At 38.3% G+C, this 24,545-nt stretch overlaps 1 protein-coding gene across 3 annotated transcripts in view; it reads right to left on the reverse strand.

The window, feature by feature from the left end:
• Positions 1 to 2,198: 2,198 nt before the first annotated feature.
• The window catches only part of BNC2 (basonuclin zinc finger protein 2), a 356,963-nt gene continuing 334,616 nt past the window's right edge, over positions 2,199 to 24,545 (reverse strand). The window contains exons 5-7 of one of the 3 annotated variants that reach the window (XM_077765061.1): positions 21,017 to 22,986; positions 7,034 to 7,067; positions 5,427 to 5,494 (exon numbers count right to left, since the gene is read on the reverse strand). In XM_077765061.1, coding sequence (XP_077621187.1) covers positions 7,049 to 7,067; positions 21,017 to 22,986 — 1,989 coding nt within the window. In that variant the 3' untranslated portion in view covers positions 5,427 to 5,494; positions 7,034 to 7,048. Of the gene's footprint in view, positions 5,495 to 7,033; positions 7,068 to 21,016; positions 22,987 to 24,545 lie in introns of all 3 variants that reach the window. The other 2 variants (XM_077765060.1, XM_077765062.1) reach the window with 2 other exon arrangements.

Below are 24,545 nucleotides of genomic sequence, written 5' to 3' on the forward strand. Positions count from 1 at the left end.
GGAGCTCTGTGGGGCAGCATGAGGTGCTCTCACCCACTGTTGGGCAGAACTGTGCCAGACTTTCATTTTGACCAAACACTTTCAGTTCATTTGGTATTTCCTTTACCGGCTACCCCCACCTGGGGCAGGTTCCTATTCCCTACTCGGTATCCCTTGCGCTGCTTTTGGAAAAAGCTCATTCCCAAGTCTTTTTTGTACCTGCCTTTTATGGCCTCCTTACACACTTAGACCCCTTCCATTAAAAAGCAAAGATTGGGAGGGAAAAGCAACATCCTCTAATTTGAATAGTTGGAAGCTTTTTTTTTTAAATGACATTTGTTCTAATGGTTTATAAGTTAAGAAAAGGGGCGTGCCCATAAGGTTGTAGAAAGGTTCTTCCGGATGACTGGTTTGTTTATGATAGCAGATTAGTGTGTCCTATTACAGTTGAATTTTATTTACTGTTAGTCAATCTAATCCAACACTAACAGACCAGGTACAAGTTGGGGCTGCTCAGGTCAACACTTAACGGAAAGCAGCATGTCCACCTCAATCTGGTTACTGGCTTCTTTACATTTTAATGGCCCCCGTTCTCGTCTGCTTGGTACACATTTGGGGTGTGTCCATGGGAAGGGGAACAAAAGGTCACTTCTTATTTGGTGGGACTCTAGGGCCTGGTTTCTCCTCAGCAAAATGGGGAGAATGCCTCTAGAATAGTCTATTCTTAGTATATTCAAGGTTTTTTCTTTTTCTTTCTTAAGAGCGATGTATACACTAACAGGGCCATTAACCAGTTAAGTGTCTTTCTCCTCTTATGGGAAGAGCCTGGAAATTCATGACCAAAGAAATCACACTACAAGGACAGTGCCACCATTGTGCTAAAAACCTTTTCAAAAAAGATGTTTGTCACGTTGAGAAGGAAAACATTAATACCTTCAAACCTTTAAAAGCCATCAGGCTGAACTGGACAGTGAGACTAAGATCTGAGATGCGTTACACTGGGTTCACTTATCTCAATACAATCCACAGCAGAACGAAGAATGTCAAGCTTTTTAATCACATTTTAAAAACCAAATTACTTACTATCTATCCTTTCTCTTGCTCTTTGTCGTCCCCCTCCGTAAGCATGCAGATATTCCCTAAAGCAGACTAAGCCTTTCTGATATGTACAAAAACATAGTTTAGAATGATCAAAACAGTAAGTTTCAACATCAGCTAGTGAACATGCACATTAATAATACTGCCTCATTTTCTACCTGTGACAAAGCTGTGGTTAAAATCAATCAAATGGGGAAAAAGCTGCTTGGATGAAAATCTGCATCGCTATGAATTTTCAGCCAGCACAGAACGGATGCAGCTCGAAAGAAACGGTTTCACAAAAGAAAACTCCTATGAAGAAACAAATGAGTAGGAGCAGACAAAGATGAAGGGCCCCGTGATTAAAACGCTGATCTCTTTCTCCTTCCTGTCTGCGAGTAAGCCTTGGGGTCACCATCTTGACTAGGTTTACAGTTAAGTCAAACATCGCCCTCGGGCGCGTACCCAAGAAAAGTAACACTTTGGGACGGGCAGCACCAGGCAATTCCTACTTCTACATTTCACATTCTGCTNTGGCTTCAAATTGGAGAGTGTCATTCACCCATTTAGAAGGCCACCGTAACATCTGGGCACTTGAGGCACTAAAGTAGTAGCAAATAGGGGAGATTCTTAAAAAGAGCCAGTTGCCCAGGACTCACTGTCATTTTTCTGACAAAACGCAGGTGAACACATTCAAGTTTCCAAGCAAGGGAAATTCTAGTTTGAGAATCTCATTACTTCTGGACTGTTCTAACCGGATCTCCACATTAGCCCAGTTTGTGGCAAGTAACAAACATTTGTTCTAAGCCTGGTTCATTTACTGATGTGACCTGCTGACAGCTATGGAATCCACTCACTAGGGCTATGTGACCTTTGAGTTGACATTAAACAGACAAAACACTGATTCTGTACAAGATGAGTTCTAATATCTCAACCAACAGTGTAACTTTAGAAGCACACTGAAATAAAAATGTGTTATTTTCATAAAGCTAGGTGTAATTCAGCCTACCACAGTCCAACAGCTAGTGTTTCCACAATCTTTTGTTGGGGTACTAAAAATACTTTTTTCCACCCTTTTTGAATCGAATCATTTGGTAATGGAGCAACAGCGCAACACAGAGAACGCTAAGAGGACCAAGATGTTTGCAAACAAACTTTCATTATTCTAGTTCAGTTTTTCACAAACATACTGTACATAGTCTTATATGGTATAAAACAAAGGAAAACATCTCTGTCTATTCAATTTAACACAACACCAAAATAAAGCAATTAAGACTTTGGGGAATTCGAAGGTACAAGAAAACAAAAATGGTTATTACTAATTCCTCAGCTTTTTACCGTAAACATTTGTCATTTAACAGACATAGTGTTTGATATGGTTTCTTTTGTACTGCAAATACTTTTGGTCTTTCCTCACTGGAGAACCGAGTGAATTAAATGAACCCCATAGTATCCTCTGAAGGAGATGAGAAGATGAAGCTTCTAGACAAGTCTAGCTTGTCTTTAATAATCTATTGTTTCTGAAATTTTTACAAATAAAAATACTGAATCCTCAACTAATGATGCTTACTTTTTGGAAACAATAAATACTGTGAGGTACAATAAATCCTACAGGAATAATAACAACAACAGAAACATATTAACAGTTTCCTTTGGCAAATTTAACGGAAGTGAATGCTGATGTGAACATAGAAAAAATAATTACAAAACATGAAAAATGGAAACAACATGCAAAATTAAAACAAAGGGGGCATTTCTAACTTTTAGACTGACGAGAGAAATGTTTGAGGCCACTAAATGCAGAAAAGAAATACATTCTTTAAATTATTGTGTACTGTTAGACAAAATATTCCTTGTTTATCCGTCTTCCCCCCTTCCCACCCCCACCTTAAAAAAAAAAAAAGAAAAAAAGACAACAAAACACAGTCTGCAGTGCACATCCTAATGGTTTTGGCTGCAGACTGAACTTGAGTAAATATCATCATTTAGTGAGTATGTTGTGGTAGCTGAGGGCTGCCCATGTGGTTAACCAGCTCAGGCAACATGTGTAAACATCGGAAACAAAACAAAACAAAACAAAAAAGGTTTGGAGAATCGCCTCCCCCTCTTTCTCACTCTCAATTGCTTGGTTTCAGGCTTGCTTTCATTTCTCTCTGACAAATCATGTGGGGAAACACAAAACACTCAACAGTGAGAGATCCTATTTTAAACCCCCCTTCGTCTGGCTTTTCAGAAAGGAGTGTTGCTCAATTCAAGTTCAGCACATGTTTTCAAAGCTTCCAAGTACTGCTGCTATGAAATGTCTTTTGATTTTGTCTATCAGACAGGCCTGAATCATAGGACTACTGCAGAACTTGCAACAAATTACACAGCCATACAACAGACCAACCCAGTTCAGACTTTTGCTTTCTTTTTAAAGGAGAAGGGGTAGGTCCTGCAAATGAATGTTCAACACTGTCACTGCATTCAGCTTTGTTCCATAGTGAGTAATTTGGGCTTTTGTATCCTGAAATATTATCCTGCCTCTGAAGAATAAATGCCTTGGCTGTTTCACACCACATAATTTTGTTTTCCTTTTATGTAACTTAACATATAAGCAAGAAGGATGCAATGTTGATTCTAATAACATTCGGCACTTGAAAGAATCACCAAGTTTTTTTTTTTTTTTTTTTTAAAGCGGTTTTCTGGTGGCCGACAAATTGGCCTGTGGTTATGTTGAGTGACTAATTGTATTTTCTTTTCTGGAAACTTGTGCAAAGTTGGCAGTTTTGTGTTAACACTAATACTTTTGTTTGGCATTTGTGCCCTATACTGACCAGACCATTTTTATACAAGTGATTTTTTTTTTTTAAAAAAGACACTTACTTGAAGTATGGCAATAGTTTAAGGATAAAAAAGAAGCATGGATATTACACGTCCCCTTGTAGTGTATGAAAAAAAGTGCATGACTGGGTTTATGTACTAGTACAGGACATTTTAAAAAATCAGATCTGTGCTGTAAAGCATGCCAGCACCTCCTTATCACTCTATCTAGCAGGTAGTAAAAACAAGACCATGTTTTTTTTTTTTTTTTAAAAGAAATGTGCATTAATGCTAACATAAATGAATAGAGCTAGCCAGCAAACTATTTTTTTCCTGCATATCTAACAGCTGGATGTAACTGTAAAAATTAAACAAAAGAGTTAAACAACCATCAATACAATTGCTTTACATCATTGGCCTCTCAAGGCTAAATATTTACAGGTGAATCTGCCATGCTTTAATTGAAGATTCTCTCAAAACCTTAAAGTTCACAAAAGACAACTATAAGAAGTTCCTTTTTTGTTTCTTTTTTTTTTTCCCTTTTATTTTTTTGCAGGCAACAGTCATGGGTACAACAAACTGTCCCTTTGCAGAGGACCAAGAATTCTTATTCTGTCAGAATTTGGGCCGGTTGCACACTTTTGTGTGTGTGTGTGTGTGTGTGTGTGTATGTGTGTATGTGTGTTTTAAGGGTACTGTTTTCACCCCCAAATGAAAGATCCCACCCCTTTCCCAAAAATATAAAGGAAAAAGAAAAACAATTTCAAAAGCACCTAGTGTTTATCTTTGTGTATCTAAAGAAAAGAAAATGTGTGTGTGTGTGTGTGTGTGTGTGTGTAGACACAGAGGCATACATGTGTATACATACACACACACATACACACACGCCCAGGTACACAAGCACACACGGACTATGGCAGTTCAAACATTTAGGCCATCTGGTGAGAGCTGGCATTTGTAGTGTCCGTTCTGAAACTAATCTACTGAAGTGAAGGGAATGTTTTTGTGGAGATTAGGGTTCTGACTGTGCCGGTTTCGGCTTCGCACAGAGGAGAACATCATATTGCAACCGGGAACTTTGCACTTGTGCATTTCTCGCAAATGCACAGTTTTGTAGTGCACTCTCAGAGTCCCCTTGTTGCTGTACATTTTGTGGCAAATGTTGCACATGATCCCACCATTGCTCCCGGACAAGCTGTTGAACATCAGAGATCCTGAAACTTCAGCCCCTAGACTGCCAGGGAGGGCAGGGGCCTCGGCCTTGTGTGCTGACTCCCCACTGTCACTCGCCCCATCAATGTCGTCGAGGAGAATCCCCTCATCGCTGCCTGCATCGGATTCTCGGGAAGAATGGATGCTGCTGCTGGACTGCAGGCTGGAGGTGGTGCTCAGGTCAAGGACCATGTAGTCCTCTGCCATGCCTCTCCCGTACCCGTTCAGGTGGGAGTCTTCAGTCCCTGCGGGAGAGGAGGCGTCTTCCCTGACATCGAGCCCCAAGGGGTGCTGGGCACCATAGATCTTCATCAAAAATTCATCCCGGAGGCCCTTGCTAAGAGAGGGCTGCGCTGAGTCCAGGCCCATGTCATCGAGTTCTTTGGTCAACAGTTTGCGATGCAGGTTTATGTTGGCACTGTGTCTAGGAAAACAAGAGGGAAGGGGGGGTAGGTGCAGAGGGAGTGGGGAGGGGTGAGAAAAAGGAGAACATTTTAAAATTGATTCAGCTTCCACCAGGCATCAAATAAGCACATTCATTGCTAATTACACCATTATAAAAGCAAACATTTCCCTACATGCTCAGGATTTGGGAGTAAGTGGCGGTGGGGAGCGCAATCAGGAGAACTTTTCATTAACATCATTTTTTAGAAGAGTAAAATTCTTCAATGGTAGGATGAATGCAAGCCCATGCACCTTTTTCTCAATGACAGTTCTGTTAGCTTTAGTAGGTAGCAGCATCGGCTGCAGAGAATCTCACAGCAGAGATTTCAGAATATATTAAATAGGATAAAAGAATGGAAACTTTCTGCTGTCTAAACTGAATAATTTGAATTTACACCTAAAAAAAGAAACACAAAGCAAAACAAGCTTTTTGTCCTATAGCGCTTTATTTAGAGGTATAGAAAAGATCAATTTTTTTAAAAAAGTAAATGGTCTAGATAATTTCAGTTTAAACTCCAAAAAATAATGAAATTTTTCCCCCTCACCTTTCTGCACTTCAAGTTTTATGTAGGAAAAATTTAGTTTTACAGATTACTAATTTGAAATATGGTTACAGACTATCATAAATCCCTTTTCTCAAAATAATGTGGGATCTCAGCTAATCTAATAGTAAAATAGACTTAATTTTCAGAAACTGCTGCCTTTTGGAGTTGAACATGCTTTCATCAAGTAGTTCAACTTTTAAAATGTAATCCTTAAAACAAAACCTGAAAAACAGAAATCGTTTTTAAAAATAAAACCCGCCCACCATTTAAAAATCCCAAAGGGACAAAAAAGAAAAAACCCGCACAATAAATACCCCCCAAATTAAGCACAATATACAGTCCCCTCTTGGAATCTGTACTTCTTAGACAAGCAAAACTTTTACTTTACTAAGTGCTTTGCTTGTAAAAGAAAAAAAAAAAAAGATACGAATTGTCCCACAGCATCCATAGATCCGGATGTCATGATTTACAAAGCCTGATATGTTATTATCTATCTGAAAACATTGCCTTTGTATTTACATCCCCCATTTATTTTTAAAGTGCCCTTGGGCATATACCTCTCTCCACCTGCAATTCTCACATGTTTGACAAGTACCTAAATTGAAGGCTTACCCTTCCAAAAAATAAACCAATAAATAAATACACAGATACAGAAAAGCTTCTCGGGAATGGCGGAAGCTCTCCATCTTGAAGAAGTAATTGTGATAATAGAAATGACCTAGAATGGCCAGTATAACATTCAACAGACCTCTTGATTGTAATTAAAACGTATGAAACTCCAAAATGCGTCACTCCATTTGGTGACAAGCATGGCTAATTTCTTAGAGATGGTTGAGAGGTATGTGCCTCAGAGACAAGAAAGGTAGGAAAGACTTCTCCACCTTTCCACACAAGACAATATTTAGCACTCCGGGTGTTAAGGGGCAGAGGGGCGGCAGCCCTCTCCACACTGCACTTAGGAAGGCTGAGCTTACCTTGTGATAATAAGATCAGCTTTCTAATCTTTTGCTAAATCGATCACAAAAGAAAGCAAGAATGAGAGACAGAGAAAAAGAGAGAGAAAGAGAGAGAGAGAGAAAACAAATTCACATTCTAGACATCTGGTTTAAAAAAACGCAAACAATAAAATAGGGATTTAAAATGTTCTGATCACAAAATCATTTCTGTCATAAGCGATCATCTCATATGCTGTCTTGATGATTTTCAGATCAGCTGTATCATCCAAAAATCATAAACTGAATTGAGATAAACCAAATTCACAGCATCATCATCATCCATAAATGAGTTCTACTCAGACACATGCAGTGTGCAAATACGTGAGTGATAAACAGAAGCTGTCCCCGCAGTCCCTGCTCTGACACTGTTGCTCCCGTTTCCTTGGTGTCAGATGGCAGATGACGCCAAGTGCAGGGTGCTAAGCAGAGTGCAGGAAATGCCTACCCTGACATGTGGGTGTGACACCCCCAGAGCTATAAGAATGTGGAAATAGAGTTACACTACGTAAAATTACTGTTGATAAAATAATCTGCCAACTGTACGTGGCCCACGAAATCCTACCCGTGTATTATTTTTAACACCCTCCCCACTTTCTTAATTTCACAAGCACACATTTTTGCGATGACTGTAATCTAGAACTCTGTTGCTTCTCACACATCTGCAGTTACCACTTCCTAGATTCACTGCTGAAAAAACAGCAGCCAGACACACAGCAGTCAAATCAAGACACACTGAATAAGGAAGAATAAATTAACATTAACAAAAGGACACACCGATCACCCAGATGGACACTTCTTTCCTAAGATGACTTGTGAAATTACACATCTCTACTGATATGTTACCAGGAAGAGAAGTTTCTCTTCATTTCTCACTTACAGCAATAGAAATCTGTAATCTAATTAGATGATGTACCAGCCCTCAATATCTGTCAACCAAACGATGTGCAGAAATGTGTAGACTAGCTCTGGCACTCCGTTCCAGAGTGTCCCTTTTCCGCTGTCAGCAGTACTGTTGGCCTCTGCTAATATAATTACATTGACTTTTATTCAATTAAGTGCTATCCCTTGCTTAAAAAAAAAGGCTACTTTATCAATTGATTCAGGTGTAATGCAATAATAAAGATGAACTCATGGCAGTGCATTAGCTCTGCTGTTCATAACTTCAGTACACGGGTTCATTCATAGTAGTCGATTTCCATTATGCAACCACAGTTCAAGAGAATTGATTCCTTTATGCTCATTTCTTAATCTATTTCATTTCTGTTTAATAATCGTCCTAAATACCATGTGCAAAACACTTGAAGTGGGGATGGGAAGAACAGGGAAGAACAGGCTTTGGAAAGTCTGCTCATTCACTCTCATGATAGTGGTCTTGGATATTTTCTAACAAACGCACGCAGTATTACTCGGGTAGAGAGAAGAAAAGCGAGAGAAGGAGAGAAAGAAGGTAGACATATTCTTTATAGAGAGTACTGATCCTATCCCTCAAGAGGTTAGGTTCAGTCTCTACAGAGTAGACAAAAGGCAGCATTTGATCTTAACAAAGACCTATTGTTGGACTCTGGAATCAGTCGATCCAAACCATTAATTGTCATAAAACATTGTCCTCGTGAGGAGACACAAAGACCTAGGGTTAACAGCAATTTACGAGTTTATTTGGATCAGCAAAATTAAAGAGGCAAAAAGAAAGGGAAGATGAAAGAGACACAGAAAGAACCTATGCCTACTGATGATTAGGTGAAGAGAACAGAATCCTAAAATGGGAGGAAAGCCAGAAAGTGCTGAAGTAGGAGAAGGACACCTAGTAGAGGAAGCAGTGTGGAGTAAGTAGAAGGAGGAATTTATGAAGGAACCAGTTTTGAGCTCTCCAGAGACAGAGATGGTTTTTCAAGAAGCAGAGTTATCGTGAATATTCATCTCCAGAAAAGAGAAATGATCATGAACAAAAATATAGCTTGTATTAGAACTCATTATATTTTATAAGAACATACCCAGTATGAAAATTCTACTTGCTTTGATTAGGTAGGGATGCCTATATTCAGATGCAAATTCCTCTCAGAAAAAAACAAATTACTGGGATGGAGAGATGAGTTCCTAGGTAGAAAGGGTAAGATCTGGTCTTACTAGGGATCTGGTGTGTTAATGAGTACAGTAGCACTCACAAAAGAGGAGTCCAAAAGGTAGCCCCAAGATAGTCACTTTCAAGAAGAACACAAATTAAATCGCATTCAATCTCCAGTCTCCTGCAGTAAAGGAGAATACTTTGCACATAGGAGACACCTGAAAGTACTTTTATTGGCCTCCAATCAATAATATGCACAAGTCTTAAAGAAGCTTTTCCCAAAATACATTGAGGAAGAAAAAAAACAATGATCCTAAGACTGGAAGCACATAACTGAATAAGAAAAGACACTGATAATAAGCGAAAGGTACTTCTGACCCTATTAATACTCCAGTGTGGCACATGGAAATGCTATATAATTAAGGCATGAACTAGTCCTATAACTTGGGGTGTGCTTGGAATTACCACTGCTTCCTCTGAATCTCTGTATTCTTTCCTATTCCCTCCACACTATGAGTGTACCAAACGCCCTTTGAAAACTTAAGATTCTTCTTAAGAGAAAAAAGTAATGAAGCCATGGGTCGGGGAGGTCATAAAAACCAATATAAACTCCTTGACATGCTGAGTGGAAGGAAGTACTCTAACTGGACTAAAGCGGACACCATTCCTTTTCTGTTTCTCTAATAAAAATTTTACTGATGTCAGTTATATCTCAATTAAAAAAAGAGAACACTACCATGCAACCACAGAAGACACCAATTTCATTAAACACAGTTAAGTAAATGCAAGTGAAAGAAAGGAAGTCTTGCTGGGCATTTCCTTTCTCATGTCTCTCTTGTTCTGATGCCCACTTAATGCAATATTTGATTTATAAAAATTAAAAACATTTAGAAGTCTTTTGAGGTTTTAACATTGACTTTGATATACAGGGAAAGACTTTTTTTTTTTTTAAAGAAAAAAAGGTTCATGCCCAAATTAGAAAATCAGAATCCAAACTGAATCAATCAAAACTGAATAAAGTGAATTAAGCCATAAGTTACATGAGAAGTCCAATATGTAACTCTAAATTCTTAAACAGTTTTGAACCATTCTAAACTTAGTTAAACAAAATACTTGATAATTAATTAACAAGTATTTCAGGTGAAATGGAATTGAGGCTTCATTTCGGATTAGTTTTTGTATTTATTTTCTTGCTCACCTCTCTCTCTCTCTCTCTCACACACACACACACACACACACACACACACACGCACACACTCTTCTCAAATTATACCGTCCAGAATGTCAGTGATGTACACAAAACAGATATCATAGATATCATATATATGGTGTGTATGTATCTGTATGTATATTTATGTATGAATGCATACATGGGGATAGAGAAATTAATTTATAACCAATCTAGAGAAACCTAGCTGCCTGATTTGAAAGTACTGTGGGATACTGAATCAACAATACTCCTACTAAATAGAAACGTGTATCTATCCAAATCCAAAGAAATGAAAAATTAAATTCTGTGCCCCTCATTAATTCTTTTCTTATCTGGATGGCTATGACATTATTTGCTGTATTAACCCTCCCAAATTTTTGAATTAATGGTAGGAGGCTTACAGCTCTGTGGGTTAAATGACATTTTTGATAGTATATATTTCTGGAAACTAGTAGTTGTTCTATAGGCTATTATTTAAAGATTCTCTCCAAAAGAGCTGAAAACCATCTCTAGCTCACACACACACACACAAAAACTGAATGTGTAATTTTAGTGAATGCTTAAAAAAAAAAACTCCAAAAGAAGTACATATGAAATGCAAGAAACAAAAGCTAAGCAAATTCTTGCAAATTAAAAGTATGAAATTCACTCACTTCAATCTCTTTCAAAATATAAAACAAATCATCCATACTGGTCACGCAGACAGTTCCCTCTACATTCAAATTATTCACTTGAAGATAAGCTCCCACCAAACTCTTTAGGGGTTTAGCTAATTTACTGCACAGATACGGCACGTCTGTTGTAATAACAGGTAGGATGTATTGGGGTCGACCATTTATCAGAATTAGACTTCTTTTCTCAATTCACAGTGAATTATGCTGCCTACATGACTCCCCACTCTCAGAGCCTGCCATCCCCTCACGGCCCCTAATGTGGCAGGCAAACAAAATTGACAGTCTCATCTTGTCAACAAGGGGCGATTCTCCTGAGAAGCCATTTAACTTTGCCGAGGAAGCAATGTATTAATGTGTATGTCCCAGCAATGTTAATCATCTTCAAGCTTCCGACCTAACTTTGACGTGAACGAAATCACCAAATTTGTTTACTAAATGAATCGTAATATGCTAATAAGAAAGCATGACATATATGGAAAAGCCAAACAGATGGTTTGTTTACTCCACTTTGCAACTTTATAAATGTTGTAACTCTGAAGATGTTAGTGAGAATTATTGGTTTGTTGGCAGAGGCAAATGTGTCTTTCGCATACTAAATCTGGCGCTACAGTTAGAAAACAATTTGTCATTGCTGTGGAATGCATAAAAAATGTTAATGTAGTAATGGCATTTGGGAAGGCAGATTGGTAGATGGAAAATGTGTACGCCGGATGCTCAGGTTAAGTGTAGAATTGATATCCAACAGCCCTGTTCCCTAACCATTTTACTTCTGAGTTGCATCTGACAACATCAAGGCTTCTCCAGGGTGCTGACTGAATTCAATAGGTACCTGTTGCACCGTAACGTGACAGGCGCGTGCTACACTGTGAAGAGGGTTATGTTTTCACAGCATTTGGAAATTTTCTCAATCAGGCAGCTCATATGGTGCTCAGTTTACTACTTTTGGTGGGTATGAAAAAGGCCATGAACACTGGCATCTTTTAAGGAATTAAATGAAGCTGAGCTGTAATTCTGAATTTTATATATAAATACATATTTACCCTCAAGTCTTCCAACCCTTGTGTTGAAGTCTACTTATATAAAAAGCTTAGAGGACATGTCTAAAATTAAGAGGGATGAATTCTTCTCTTGACATTAAAAATTTTCTGCCATTTCAAAAATAACATGCACAACATGAAACCTCAATTTCTTCCTAGATCTTTTTCAAAGTACATACTGCCTAAGACTAAATGTTCAAATGTGTTACATCATTAAAACAGTTAGTTTAAGATCTTTTAAAAAGATAACACTAGGGATGTAGGAGTTCCCGAAGGGAAGGGACAGAATTTCATAGATCATCAATCAGTATTATTATTTAGCTATGGCCTCATTTAGAATTCTACATTGAAAATGAAAGTACTTAAGATACATGAACAAAAAGAATGCACAAAATCTAATTTATGTTTTTGGTTAAACGATGTTAAAACTACCAATGAAAACACAAAAACTTCAGTTAACTAAACCAGCAATGCGCCTATGCTACTGAACATTATCAATTTTTAGAAACATTCAATTTTTGTGAAACTATTTTTACATTTTATTCACACTAGCATAGGGAAATCAGAATTTTATATTGCAAAGGTGCTTATTTCTCTCAATATTATGAACCACTCCCCCCAACTTCTTAGTCTTACATATGGAGACTACCTCTAATCTTGTGGGATTCCCTGCTGTACCACCATATAGTGCTGAAATTTTTACCCATCTACAAAAGAGAAATGAGAGAACAATGTGATCTAAAGAAACCACTGAGTTCATCTTGCTGCCCCAGGATCACTTTGGAGCAAGAAACATTAGCGGATATCCCAGCCTGGCGCGTATATCTTATTTGAAACATCTCCTCATTCCTGCCCAACAAAGAAAATTTCAATAAAGTACTTTTACTGGTTTAACAACAGTGAGCTCTTGGGATTGTCAAAGTGCTAAGCCTTTTCCAGGGAGAGAAAAAATCAGCAGCTCAAATATAATTAACCTTCTATTCTCAACGCAAACTGCCATGCACAGGAGCTCTGCAGTCTATTAGCAAAGTTATAATGGCCAACAGGCAGAAGCAAAATTGGTCAAAAAGTTGGCTGCTGCTGTCATATTTTTGGAATTATGATTAATGGCACTAATAATGTGGATGATTACTGATATGTGTATCTCCAGCAGTTTATCATATCGCTCTGGCTGCCTACGTCCACAATAAACAGGATGCTATCATTTACCTCTTTATTGAAGGCAATCCTTCTCTTGAAGGAGCATATTCTAATTACTTCGTAATGTTTTATGTCTTAAACATTTTGCAGCTCTGGCCCTTGCCAACTGCTTCATGTCTACCATTGATTAATTACTGAATGTTTAATCAAAATTTAGAACCTAATGTAGTCATTTATGAGCACACTGCAGTGCCAAAGTAGTTAGGCTTTGCTCCCAAGTTTGGAGAGTGTTGGGTTCAAAATCAAATCCCAGCTATACAGGAGGATCCAAGAATTTCACCTTGGGTGCTCTGAGGTTGCCAATTCCATCTCTGCTGATGAATGGAAGGTAATCTAACTACAGGGTAAATAGCATCTTTACCTACTTTCTCCCTACTGATATCCCTCTCCTCTTTCCCTAATTCCCTAATCAACAGAGCACCACCGTTGGCTGCTTCTGAGAACAAGAAGGTCCTCGTGAATACCCATCACAAGAACATATTTTTGAAGTGGTTAAACAAGTGAAAAATAATTTGCTGGGACAAATACATGAGTTTTTTCTTAATGTGGATTTTTTATGGTACTGTCATACAACCATTCACCGTTGAAGTTAAGTGTTTTTTTAATACCATTACTGAACTGCTGAAATGGATGCTAATATAGCTTGGAGTGCTAATGTCAAGTCCTGGTAATAAAAAAGACAGACTGCTGAATGAAATAATTTCAAGTAAAAAATAGAACAAAAGCGCTCTCTCTCTTGCTCTCCACTTTTATTGAATTGGGACTGACTGAGCCAATTGCTTTAGAAGTCTGTAAAACACAATTACTAGTGAGCGAGCTGACCCACCAGTGCCCCCTCAGTGACAGAGCGGACTAAAAAGGCAGCAGGGTCAGAGTGGGCCCCCTCAGCTGGCTATCTAACCAAAGAGGCTTCCCTCTGAATGTCTGTTGTTCTCATTGTCCAAATCTGTCTCCTTTTACTTACAAAACCTTGTTATTCCCCGTCAATGTGATAAAGTAACTTCATACATTACTTTCCAAGATGAAGATGTCTATTCTGGCTATTAAGGATGATCTGTCTTTTGATATTCTTATTTATGTGGATGTTTATGTATAAACACACATATACATTATGTGGATGCATTTAGATTAGAACGTTAGCATAATTTTTGAATAGCTGGTAATAATTCAGATTGATATATGCTCTAGCAAAATTGAAGCATCACTTATATATGTTCAGCTAGAAACACTTGGCTTTTTTTTTCCCAAGGTAAAGTCAAAATAATTAGAGCAAGCAAGAAAAAGAATTAAACTAGAAGTGGGTAACATTTTTCCCCCTAGTTAATAAAAGAAGTAATAAACTCCATAAAGTACTAGAGTTAAGATCACTAACACTTCAGGCATAACAGCTTTTTACCAGGAATTTACAACTCCGGTTTTAATTTGAGCAGCTTGCATTGGGACATAAAATCTAGGTATTTTTTCAAAAGTGTAGTTTTATGTTAAGTAACTGAAGAAAAATCGTCCTTTCCCAGAAAGTATTCTTTCCTCTTCTTTCGCAGGCTGTTTCTTTCTCACACATTTGTGTACACACACACACACACACACACACACACACACACACACACACACCTTGGCCCTCAAGAACCAAAATTACTAAATCCCTTTTTTATGACATTATAATTTTTTGGCAAGTGTAAACTCCTTTCATATTCTGCCACATTCGTTTCTTTGAATCTTGTGGGAGTCTTGCAGCAAAAACATTAAATTATTTAAATTATTTCTGAGGCTTTTAAAAGAAGAAAAATGCTTTCCAGCCCAAACTCCACTAAGAAATTTCAATAGAGAAAGGAAAGTCTCCCTTCTTCTTAGCACAACAAATGATCACTCATAGTGAGAGAGAGCTGGTAAGACTTTCACCTATAAGAGAACCACCCTCATCAGGACTGATAGGATCAACTGCTAATGTATGTGCACAGTCTTACAATCTGCTTTCAGTAAGAATGGCCTATTTTTTTTTTAAAGAAAAGATTATCTACAAAACAAGTATCTCGAATAATTATGTATAAGGATATTTATGACCAATAAAGTCTATCAGGGTGTTAAATAAACAGTGGCAGACCCAAGAGAGGCAAAAGTCAGGAAGATGGCCCTTTCCAAGTGTTGCCATCATGAAAAATACTGCCTGTGCACTCAGTATGTGCATTCTGTTCTAAGGGCAATTTTTGCCTGAATTTTCAAGATCATGCTGTTACAAGAGTAATATAGCTTATTCCTTTCAACAGAAGGTACAACAAATAAGGAGTACGTAGGAAGCATGTTTGTGTCAAAGCTATGTGTGTAGGAAGCTATGTATCAATAAGAGATCTAATATAACTCTCATCAATAGAAATGTGTAAGAATCTCTTTGTATCATGAAAAGGAAGTCATCCATCCATCATTAAGCTCTGTTGTCTATTTGGTACTCAGTTTGGAAGACGGTGGAAGTGACTGGTGTAGTCTTGGAGTGGAGGAGTTGAAAGGTCAGCAGAGGCTTAAATGAGCTTGTCTTACATCCAGCTGGGCCAGCAGGAGATCATTAGGAAGATCCGAGGCTCACTTTAGGCTTGTCAGAGTCTCTCCCCATGATACAAGGAGACCGTTTTGCTCATTGCTCTTCTCCCAGTATATAAAAAGAACCCCAAAGACAGGAATGACACGGAAGTTTATCTTACTACCAAAGTTTCGCTTGAGGAGGGCACAACTAGCAATTACTCAGAAGGGGGATTTATTTTGTTTGTTTGCCTTTGATGGAAAGTAATGGAGATAAGTACAAAAGACCTATTGATCTGCTGGCTTCTACTGTGAAACCAAATAGAGTAGAGAGGGGGGGAAATCTCTTCCTTAATATTTAAGTGGCAGAGGACCTGTACAACTTCACTTTAGAAAAGATTTTTGGAAAAGGAGTTTCAGTTTGATTGGCAAACATATAGGAAATGAAATTGCTGATGTCTTAAAAGTTCTCTTCTTGTACTTGAAGAAAATTAGCACTCTGTATTTGACAGCTAATTTTATTAAGGCAAATATACTAATAGTTATCTTGAACTGGTGCTAAGTGGCTCATTTCTTGAAGGTAACGAAATCATGTGCATTTATTGAAAATCTCTCTTTAGAAAAGTTCTCTGTAAGTTTCCAAACATAGAGAATGATGGAAAAAATGGATGCGGCTGCTGAGAGGGTGGTAACAGGAGGCAGGTAGCATGTTTTCACATCCTCACCTCTGTTGTTAATGTATGCAGTGGCTCATCAGAGGTAGCTCACGCTAATTTATTCCTGCACACCTGTACAGGGCTGGAAGTCAGGTAATCAGACAGGCAAAAACTATACATCTCTGCCTTTTAGCTACAGCTACCCAGAGGCCTATATAGGAACAAATTTAGTTCTGGAGACATCAGCAGGTTTTAATAAACCAAATACAGATGTCTTCCTCCATACAAATCAAGAGGTTTACATGTTTAAATCTGGACTGATTTAACTAGCAATCAAAGAGAAGGTTCACACTTGGCACCAATAGTTGCCTCATATTTATTTATAAATCACCCTAAGCAAATATTATTTTGTTTTTAAATTTATTCATGGGGCTGAATCTTTCCTACACCTTGAAGTTTAAATATTATATGCTTACCTTCCTAATAAAATTTAAGATAAACTTTGACAATTAGTTGCCACTATTCTCAGAAAAGAGGAACAAAGATGGTAAAGATCATGTAAGATGTAAAATGAGAGATAAACAGCTCTTTCTAAGCAGATCATATAGTTTCAGTGTACAAAGTCTTCATTTTAGTTGAGGGAGTTTTAAAATTGCCAATCACTAAAACAGATATAGATTTTAATGTATTAGCAAATGATAAGGAATTTCAGGGAAGAGGACAGAGGGCATTTATTTGTTGTTGGTGGTGTTATTTTAATAAAAATCAAATGTAACTTATAAATGGGCTTCCCTTATCACAGCTGATCCATGGCCACTCAGCCCTCCTAGGGATCAAAATTCAAGACAGATGATGAAAAATGAGTAAAGTAAACTAGGCCTAGCTAATTCTGATGATGACACTGTTTTCGAGAAAATTTCCTTTATGAAGACTAGGTTCTAAGCCAGTTAATTATAATTTCTTCTTCCCAGGGAGTTTTTCATATGTATACCTCAAAACGGAGGGTCAGCTTCCTAATCCCTGAAAGAACACTATCTTAGTAGCAAAGAAGTCCAGGGATAAACAAGAAGGAAGGAAGGGTGCTTAGGGAGTGTCAGGTCTAATACTACAGAGCATCATTGGTATATACTTAGAACACTTTAGCAATTACCTATTAGTAACATAGTCATTCACAGAGAAAATAATTTATATTTCACTTCTATAACTCAGAAAAAAATTATTCCAACAACCACCTAGTGACTGGATGAACTGAATTTTGTGTATATTGCTCTCTGTCGTTAGTGTCTTTGCTTTTGAATTTATTATACTCACACTCAGTCACAACTGTATAGAAAAGGTATACCTTCAACATGGTGCTTAGAGTTAGCCCTAACAAACCATGCACATACCTCCTCCTCACTGCTTCTCCTTTTGTATGACTTTAGACAAAGAATGCTCCTGCTTTTCAAAAAGGTTTCAACTTCATCTTATAAAGTCTAGAATGACCTAAATAAAGACCTGAAAATCTCTAATTGCCAAATCTAAAACACAGTGTTAAACATCTTTCTACTTATATCTTACTAATAACATGCCTATTTGGAGACCAAAAATACAATTCCTCCTTGTGTACAGCCATTTTGGAAAAAGCCTAAGAAGACCTGTGTATCATTCCTGTAATGTGTTCTAAGCCCCAAGACAAGAAGACCGCTTTTATAAACAGAAGAAAGAGGGTTATTCTGTTAGTTTTATCACTAGATATCTTGTACCCTTGCACACTTCAGCCCCCAATCAAAATCCCCTCTAATGCTTTATTTGCACAAGGAAGACACTGTGGAGTCCAGGATAGATGAATCAAGACTCTGGGGAAAGGAAAGAAATAGGCCTAAGGACAGCAGGATTAAAGGCAAGGAAGGGTTTCTGTTTGGGAAGGTCTGTTGGCTCAGAGAAAGGTAAGGAAATTTGTCTTAGTTTCATAGTGAATTGAAGAAGAAAAAAGGAGGGGCACAAAATTCCAAGGGTTCTCACGATTAATACAGCAAAAATGAAGAGAAACAGAAAGTTTAAGTCTGAGGGGTAGATCAGAGATGTGGTTCAAGAGGCTCTGTGAAAGAGGAGATTAAATTCCAAGTCAACATCAATGGAAGAAGTGATGGTAACACGCTGAAGTGGAAGTAATGTTTGAGTTCACTCTGCAGAGATGTCGGAAGAGGCAGGTGCCTCAAAAGCATCACTGTTTCTGATTATGTGGTGGTAGCTATGGTTGCATCATATGTTAATTCAAGTCACAGACTCAACGAGGATGAGTTCTTTTCTTAAGGGAAAAAATGCCCAATTAAAATATCATAGGTTTTGTTACATTTTTAAACCTGGTATCAAAAAATGTGTGTATTCCTGAAAAGCAAAACTTAAGTGAGAATCAAAAAAAACGTTGGTCAGTATTTTTTTCAATTTGCTTTTCTTCATGTATGTGTTACAAAACTCCAGAATTATAAAGATTAGCTGTGATGTGATATTTCACCCAAATGAAATGTATCACCTGTCCTCTGTGTGACTGAACACACGTGGGAGAATATATGCCTAGAATATCCCAGTTACCCTAGACACTACTCTTCACTTCCATACAGCTTGTCATCTGCCAAGATCCTAATCTCTAGAATTAAAATGGAGATGGAAATATTCTTCTGCTCTTAATGAATGTTTTTCCTTAGATAAACCGCCCTTTCAACAGTACCTCCTTATGAATTAGGACATAAAAACACAAGTGCTGGTGTTTTCTAGTGGTTTGACATAAATGAAAGCGCCACGCTTTGGGATGTTGTAGCCTTTTGGTCCCAGAGCCATTTATGTGAGTGTTATGACTTTCAGTATTTTCAGCAAACCAACTAAAACTGTGATAGAATTCATGCAAATAAGCTTAAATTTTGGCTTGTCTTCAAACACTCCATTTCCATAAATATTTTATGCAGGATTTCATGAGTCTTTTATTTTTGTTAAAAAAAATCCAATGCATTAACCTCATTATCACAACTGCACTATTTCAAATATAAAAGAATGAGTATTACTCACAAACTTGGGGATGGGAGGTTGTGTACAGTACTATACTTTATTATTCAAATTATAGCTATGTTATGTGCTGTATTCTTGTACTGGCAAAGATAACTCAGAACTGAAAAGAACTTTGTGACTTAACTGGTTTTTATACAACAAGGTATACCTCTCTGGGGAAGAGGGGAAATCTTTAAAAACATAGATTTCTCTTCAAAGCATATTTTGAGTTGTATAAAGAAAACCATTTATTTTCTCAGAAATTTTGCTTTTAATGGATTGGGCCCCTTGCATTTCAGTACTTATGGAAAATATTTTTAAGTGTTATTTTTAAAAAGATTCATCTTTTAAATATGAAGAAAAACAGGGTATTCTAGAAGGTCACTACTTTTCAGTGGTACTTTCATTATATGTTACTTTGTCAAAGAATTCTAGTCAATTGATGAGTGCTAGAATTTGGGAGGTGGTGATCTGGAAACCTCCTTGTTGCTTCTACATGTATTGATTTTTTCCCACCTGATGAAATTTTGCCTAAAATTATTTTTAAAAGACAATGTAAAACCAAAAAGCTACATCCGCCGTAACAGGAAGAATTAACTGGTGTGTGACTCTGGGTTGGGCTGGTATATTATGTAAATGATCTGCTCGTAAGCTTATCTCAAGTGCAGGATAACTGTGTTACCCCACTACTGACCACCTTGATACATTCCATTTATATTACATTTTCTTGAGGACTGAGAAAGAACATTGGAGGTTTAAGACCAGCTGCTTCTGTTTAAACCCAACTGTTTCAGAGCTGTAGCCACATAGCTAAGGTGTGATGTCATCTCAAAGCTGGACATAATATATTCTAACTGATCCTAAAAGTATATGCATGCCTCCCCTTCTGTGCATAATTCCCATGACAGACTGTATTTTAGAGATGTACTTAAAGACACTGTGAAGTTAAAATAAAGAAATCCATACCACCATACCATTTCCCCACATTAATAATTATTTTGGTCCCATTTTCTTCTAATATTTTCGTGACTCTTAAAATAATTCAAGGACATACTAAATACTCATGTAAGAATGATAACATTTCTGGTTATACCTACGGAGATGCAGGCTGTCTCGATGTCCTGGACCTATGGTTCTTTCCATCCGTAAATTTCTGTTTCTATATTGGATAAATATGTGTGTATGAAGATAATATATTTACTTAATTAAAAAGCCACAAGGCAAAGCAGAAATATATATAACAGCAGCTGCGGCTTCTAAGTGAAGCTTCATGAGGAAGCAGGGAACTGTGTACATAGTTAACTTATTCACACCTAGATGCATGGGGAAACATACATACACACATACACAGAGCACAGAAAAATGGCGTGCATTACAGGGTAAGATGGCATATGATTATGCATGCTTAATCATAACAAGCATCAACTGCAACAATCCTCCATGAGCATGGCAGCTTGGTTACATCATGGTCACTGCAGACTATCTTTATAGTGCATCAAAAACATCTAAGTTGGATTTTTTAATGTTAAGTCCAACATGACTGGCACCCTCCACCCCCAGCAGGAGCAGCCAATGGAGATTTACTGACCTGTCTCTGCTTCGGCGAGAGGGGAAGGCGGCATTGCACCCAGCCACTGTGCAGACATGCATCTCTTTTAAGTGAACGTTCCTGTAGTGAAGCTTCACACTGTACGAGCTTTTGAAACTCTTCTTGCACACGTAACAGATTTTGGGGTCTGGGCTAGAACACAGGTCACCTTCTGGGGAGAACTTTTGAGGGCTGCCGTAATTCAGAGACGATGTGAAACTTTCGTGCAGGGCTGCCATGCTGGCCCCCCCACCGTTGTACAGTCCATACTGGCTCATGTAAAACATGTCATAAGTGGGATCTGTAAATTCTTCCTTCACCTTGATGACATCCTGGTGAGAGGGCTCACTGTGGTTCTCATCAGGCCTCTCACTGCTCATCAGGACTTTTTCGCTCACTTCACTGTGAATGTGCTCATCACCTTCCATGGACTCCTCACCTAGTTTGGGCTCTGAAGACTCAGATTCATTCTCATAGTCCCGCTCAGGTTCTTGGTCCTCAGAAGTCATGCTGTCAGCCCTTCTTATTTCAGTCCTTGAAATGCACCGGGTCCTGCTATGTTTAGAAAAGTCCTTCACAGACATGCCTGGACTCATCTCCTCTTGGGAATGGCAATGATTGTCATGGCTTACATCGTTGACCACAGGTCCGCCATCGTTGGGGTCATCATCTTCATCGTCAAACTCATCAGCGGTATCAATGATTTCCTTCTCAATCTTCACAGGCATGCTGGACTTCCTGGGTTTCTTCTTGGGTGCCAGGTCAGCACTGGGCTCATGAGTCCCCATCATCACTACTGGTGCTACGGGCTCAGAGGGTGGTGGGGGGTGCTGCTCTATGGTACCAGTGGCTGGAATGATGGGACTGGTTGGGAGGGAGGTTGGAGGACTCACCATTTCCCCCGGAGTGAGTAAACTTCTATAAAATGGAGGAACTGGCTGTACAGTCTTTAGCCCAGAAAAAACCAGCTGGCTAGGCAGAGGATTCTGTAAGACAGGGTCTAGTGGGGGAGTGGTAAAACCCATTGGGGGCCGGCCAGGGCTTGTGAGTGTGAGATTTGATTTTGTACTTGCTATGACAGGGGTAGCAGCTCCTGATGTGGCACGAATTAAATCTTTGTCTCGGTTATTTCGTAGCATAGGCATGTGAAGGCGAGGATTAGGGTTCGCACTGTGGCGATTCCGGCTTCGGAGGGAGCTAAAGACCATGTTGCAACCCTCGATGGTGCATCGGTGTTTGATCTTCAGGTGAACAGCATTATAATGAATTTTGAGAGTACCTTTGTCATAGAACGTTTTCCCACATGCATTACAGAACACTCTTCCTTTCCTAGAGGCTGACCCCATCCTTCTCATCCGGTGAATCCGGAATGAGCTTTTCGGGTGTTCAGTTTTGGTCAGATCACTGACTGGGGCAGAATTCTGAATAGGGGACACACAGGCTGGCTCGGTTTTGGGCTCCACATTAGTAATGCTGGTCAGGGCATTTCTATTAGGCGTCTGATCATTCTTATAAGGTGTGGGAGAGACTTCAGATTCACTGCTTTCATTGTATTCGTTCTGGGTTGAAAGGCTTGGTTCCCGCAGCCTCAGTCCTGGTTGCTCCAACAGTAGCCCATTTGGAGGCAATCCAAGCAGCGGGGCTGAGACTGGGTTTATATACTGGAATGGAAGCAGAAATGCAAGGCTGTTGGGGATGTTTTCGAAATGATGAATGCTGGAAGGGTTGCTGTTCTCTAGGTGAGCAAGAAGGCTGGGACTCCGGGTGCGATTATTGCTCTCAATGAAAGTCCTTATGTCTGAGTCTGTCTTTGAAGATGGTACAGCTACAGCCTGCCCTTCTTTCTCCTGAATTGCCATCAGCTCCACAATGGATTTGGTCTCTCCAAACCGCAGAAACTGCTGAAGGGTGATGATTTCCTCTTCTCGAGACATGATGGCCCAGCGGTCCAGCACCTTGCCGGCAGCATCCTAGAGGCCACATCAAAGAAACAACAAAGATAAACACAAAAACTTATTGATTGTGCATAATTACTCAATGCAACTGAAGGAGCTCTGTCTGTTCATGAAACACCGAGAATGACAGCAGAAAACACACAAGCACTGTCTGTAAAAGTCAACCCACAATGCAAACTTTTCTGCCATGCAATTGTAGTAATTAGAGTCACAGTTAGAGAAACAGATTTGAGTTTAACGTCAAAGCAAACAAAATGTAGACCACTGGGGCTCTGCGATGTAAAATGCCTTTGCTACTGCTATTTTAACAACAATAGTCTATGTAGAATGCAACTATTTAGCACATATTAGTATAAGACGTGAACATGTACTGTGCAACCCAGTATAAATGCAAAAAATGGTACCTTAATCCGTGTTAAATAGTGACACCATAGGAAGGAATTAAGCACATTTTGTGAAATTTGCTTCTTCAACACAAGCAGACATGGTACTGGATTTAATGATGAAAATTCCTTTAAATGGGAACTATCATATAACTTTCTGAATTAAAAAGATGAAAGAAAGTAGCTTTGCCTCCTGTGCCCTGTTACGAAGCTGTGTTTTTTTTTCTCTTTTTTTAATAGCTACATTTTAGTGTCATTTCTAATAGACAAATTCATAAGGTAGAGTAAGGAAAAACAGTAATTGTACTTTTCCCAAAAATTGATTGTAATCCTATGATTCAAAGTTTGAGTTAGACTTTAAGTATTTGACTTTTTTTATGATCTTGTTATAAATGACAGTTATAGATATTTAGAAAGTAAACATGTGATGGATTTAGATAGAATAAATGTGTAAAAATGTTGTCTCTTAACATCCTCCTCTGATAGCAAAGGGAGTCCACAGAGAATACACATCAGTAATCACCAGACTATGTGTTGTTAAATATACATTAAAAAGCATTTCACACTTTCATTTTTGCTAGTAACTATGAGATTTGCCTGGAGGTAGGACTTAAAAATCCTGCAATGTAATGTCAGGCAATCTATTTCAGCACAGATTGAGAGAAATGTATTCAAATGCTTAAATAATGACTCCATCATTTTCTAGAGCACTATTTCTTCCTAACCAAGACAGGACACTTTGCAACCTCTGTGAATAATACTTGCCCCCAACCCTGCCTATCAATTTAAGAAAGCATAAAATCATCTAAAAAATTACATATTTATCAGTTACAAAGAGAAAAATCATAAGTTCACAATAGGGAAATCTAGCAGATACCACCTTAACCAAGTAATCAACATGAACATCACCAGTGTTAAGTATAATCATCTACCTTCCAATATATACTGAGAAGGGCACATCATCCCTTTCTTGCTGAAAGCTGTATAATCTCAATCTAATCATGAGAAAACATCAGATAAACCAAAATTTAAGGGCATCCTACAAGAGTGGCTAGTATTCTTCAAAGTGCAAACATCAGTAAAGATTTTTAAAAAAAAAAAGGACAAAAGAATGGTTATAGATTGGAGGGAACCAAGCAAATGGGATAAATAAATGTAATGTGAGATTCTAGAGATTCCAGGCCAGAAAAA

This window comes from Crocuta crocuta, unplaced genomic scaffold (assembly GCF_008692635.1).
Source record: "Crocuta crocuta isolate KB4526 unplaced genomic scaffold, BGI_CrCroc_1.0 scaffold687, whole genome shotgun sequence".
NCBI classification, from domain to species: Eukaryota; Metazoa; Chordata; class Mammalia; order Carnivora; family Hyaenidae; genus Crocuta; species Crocuta crocuta.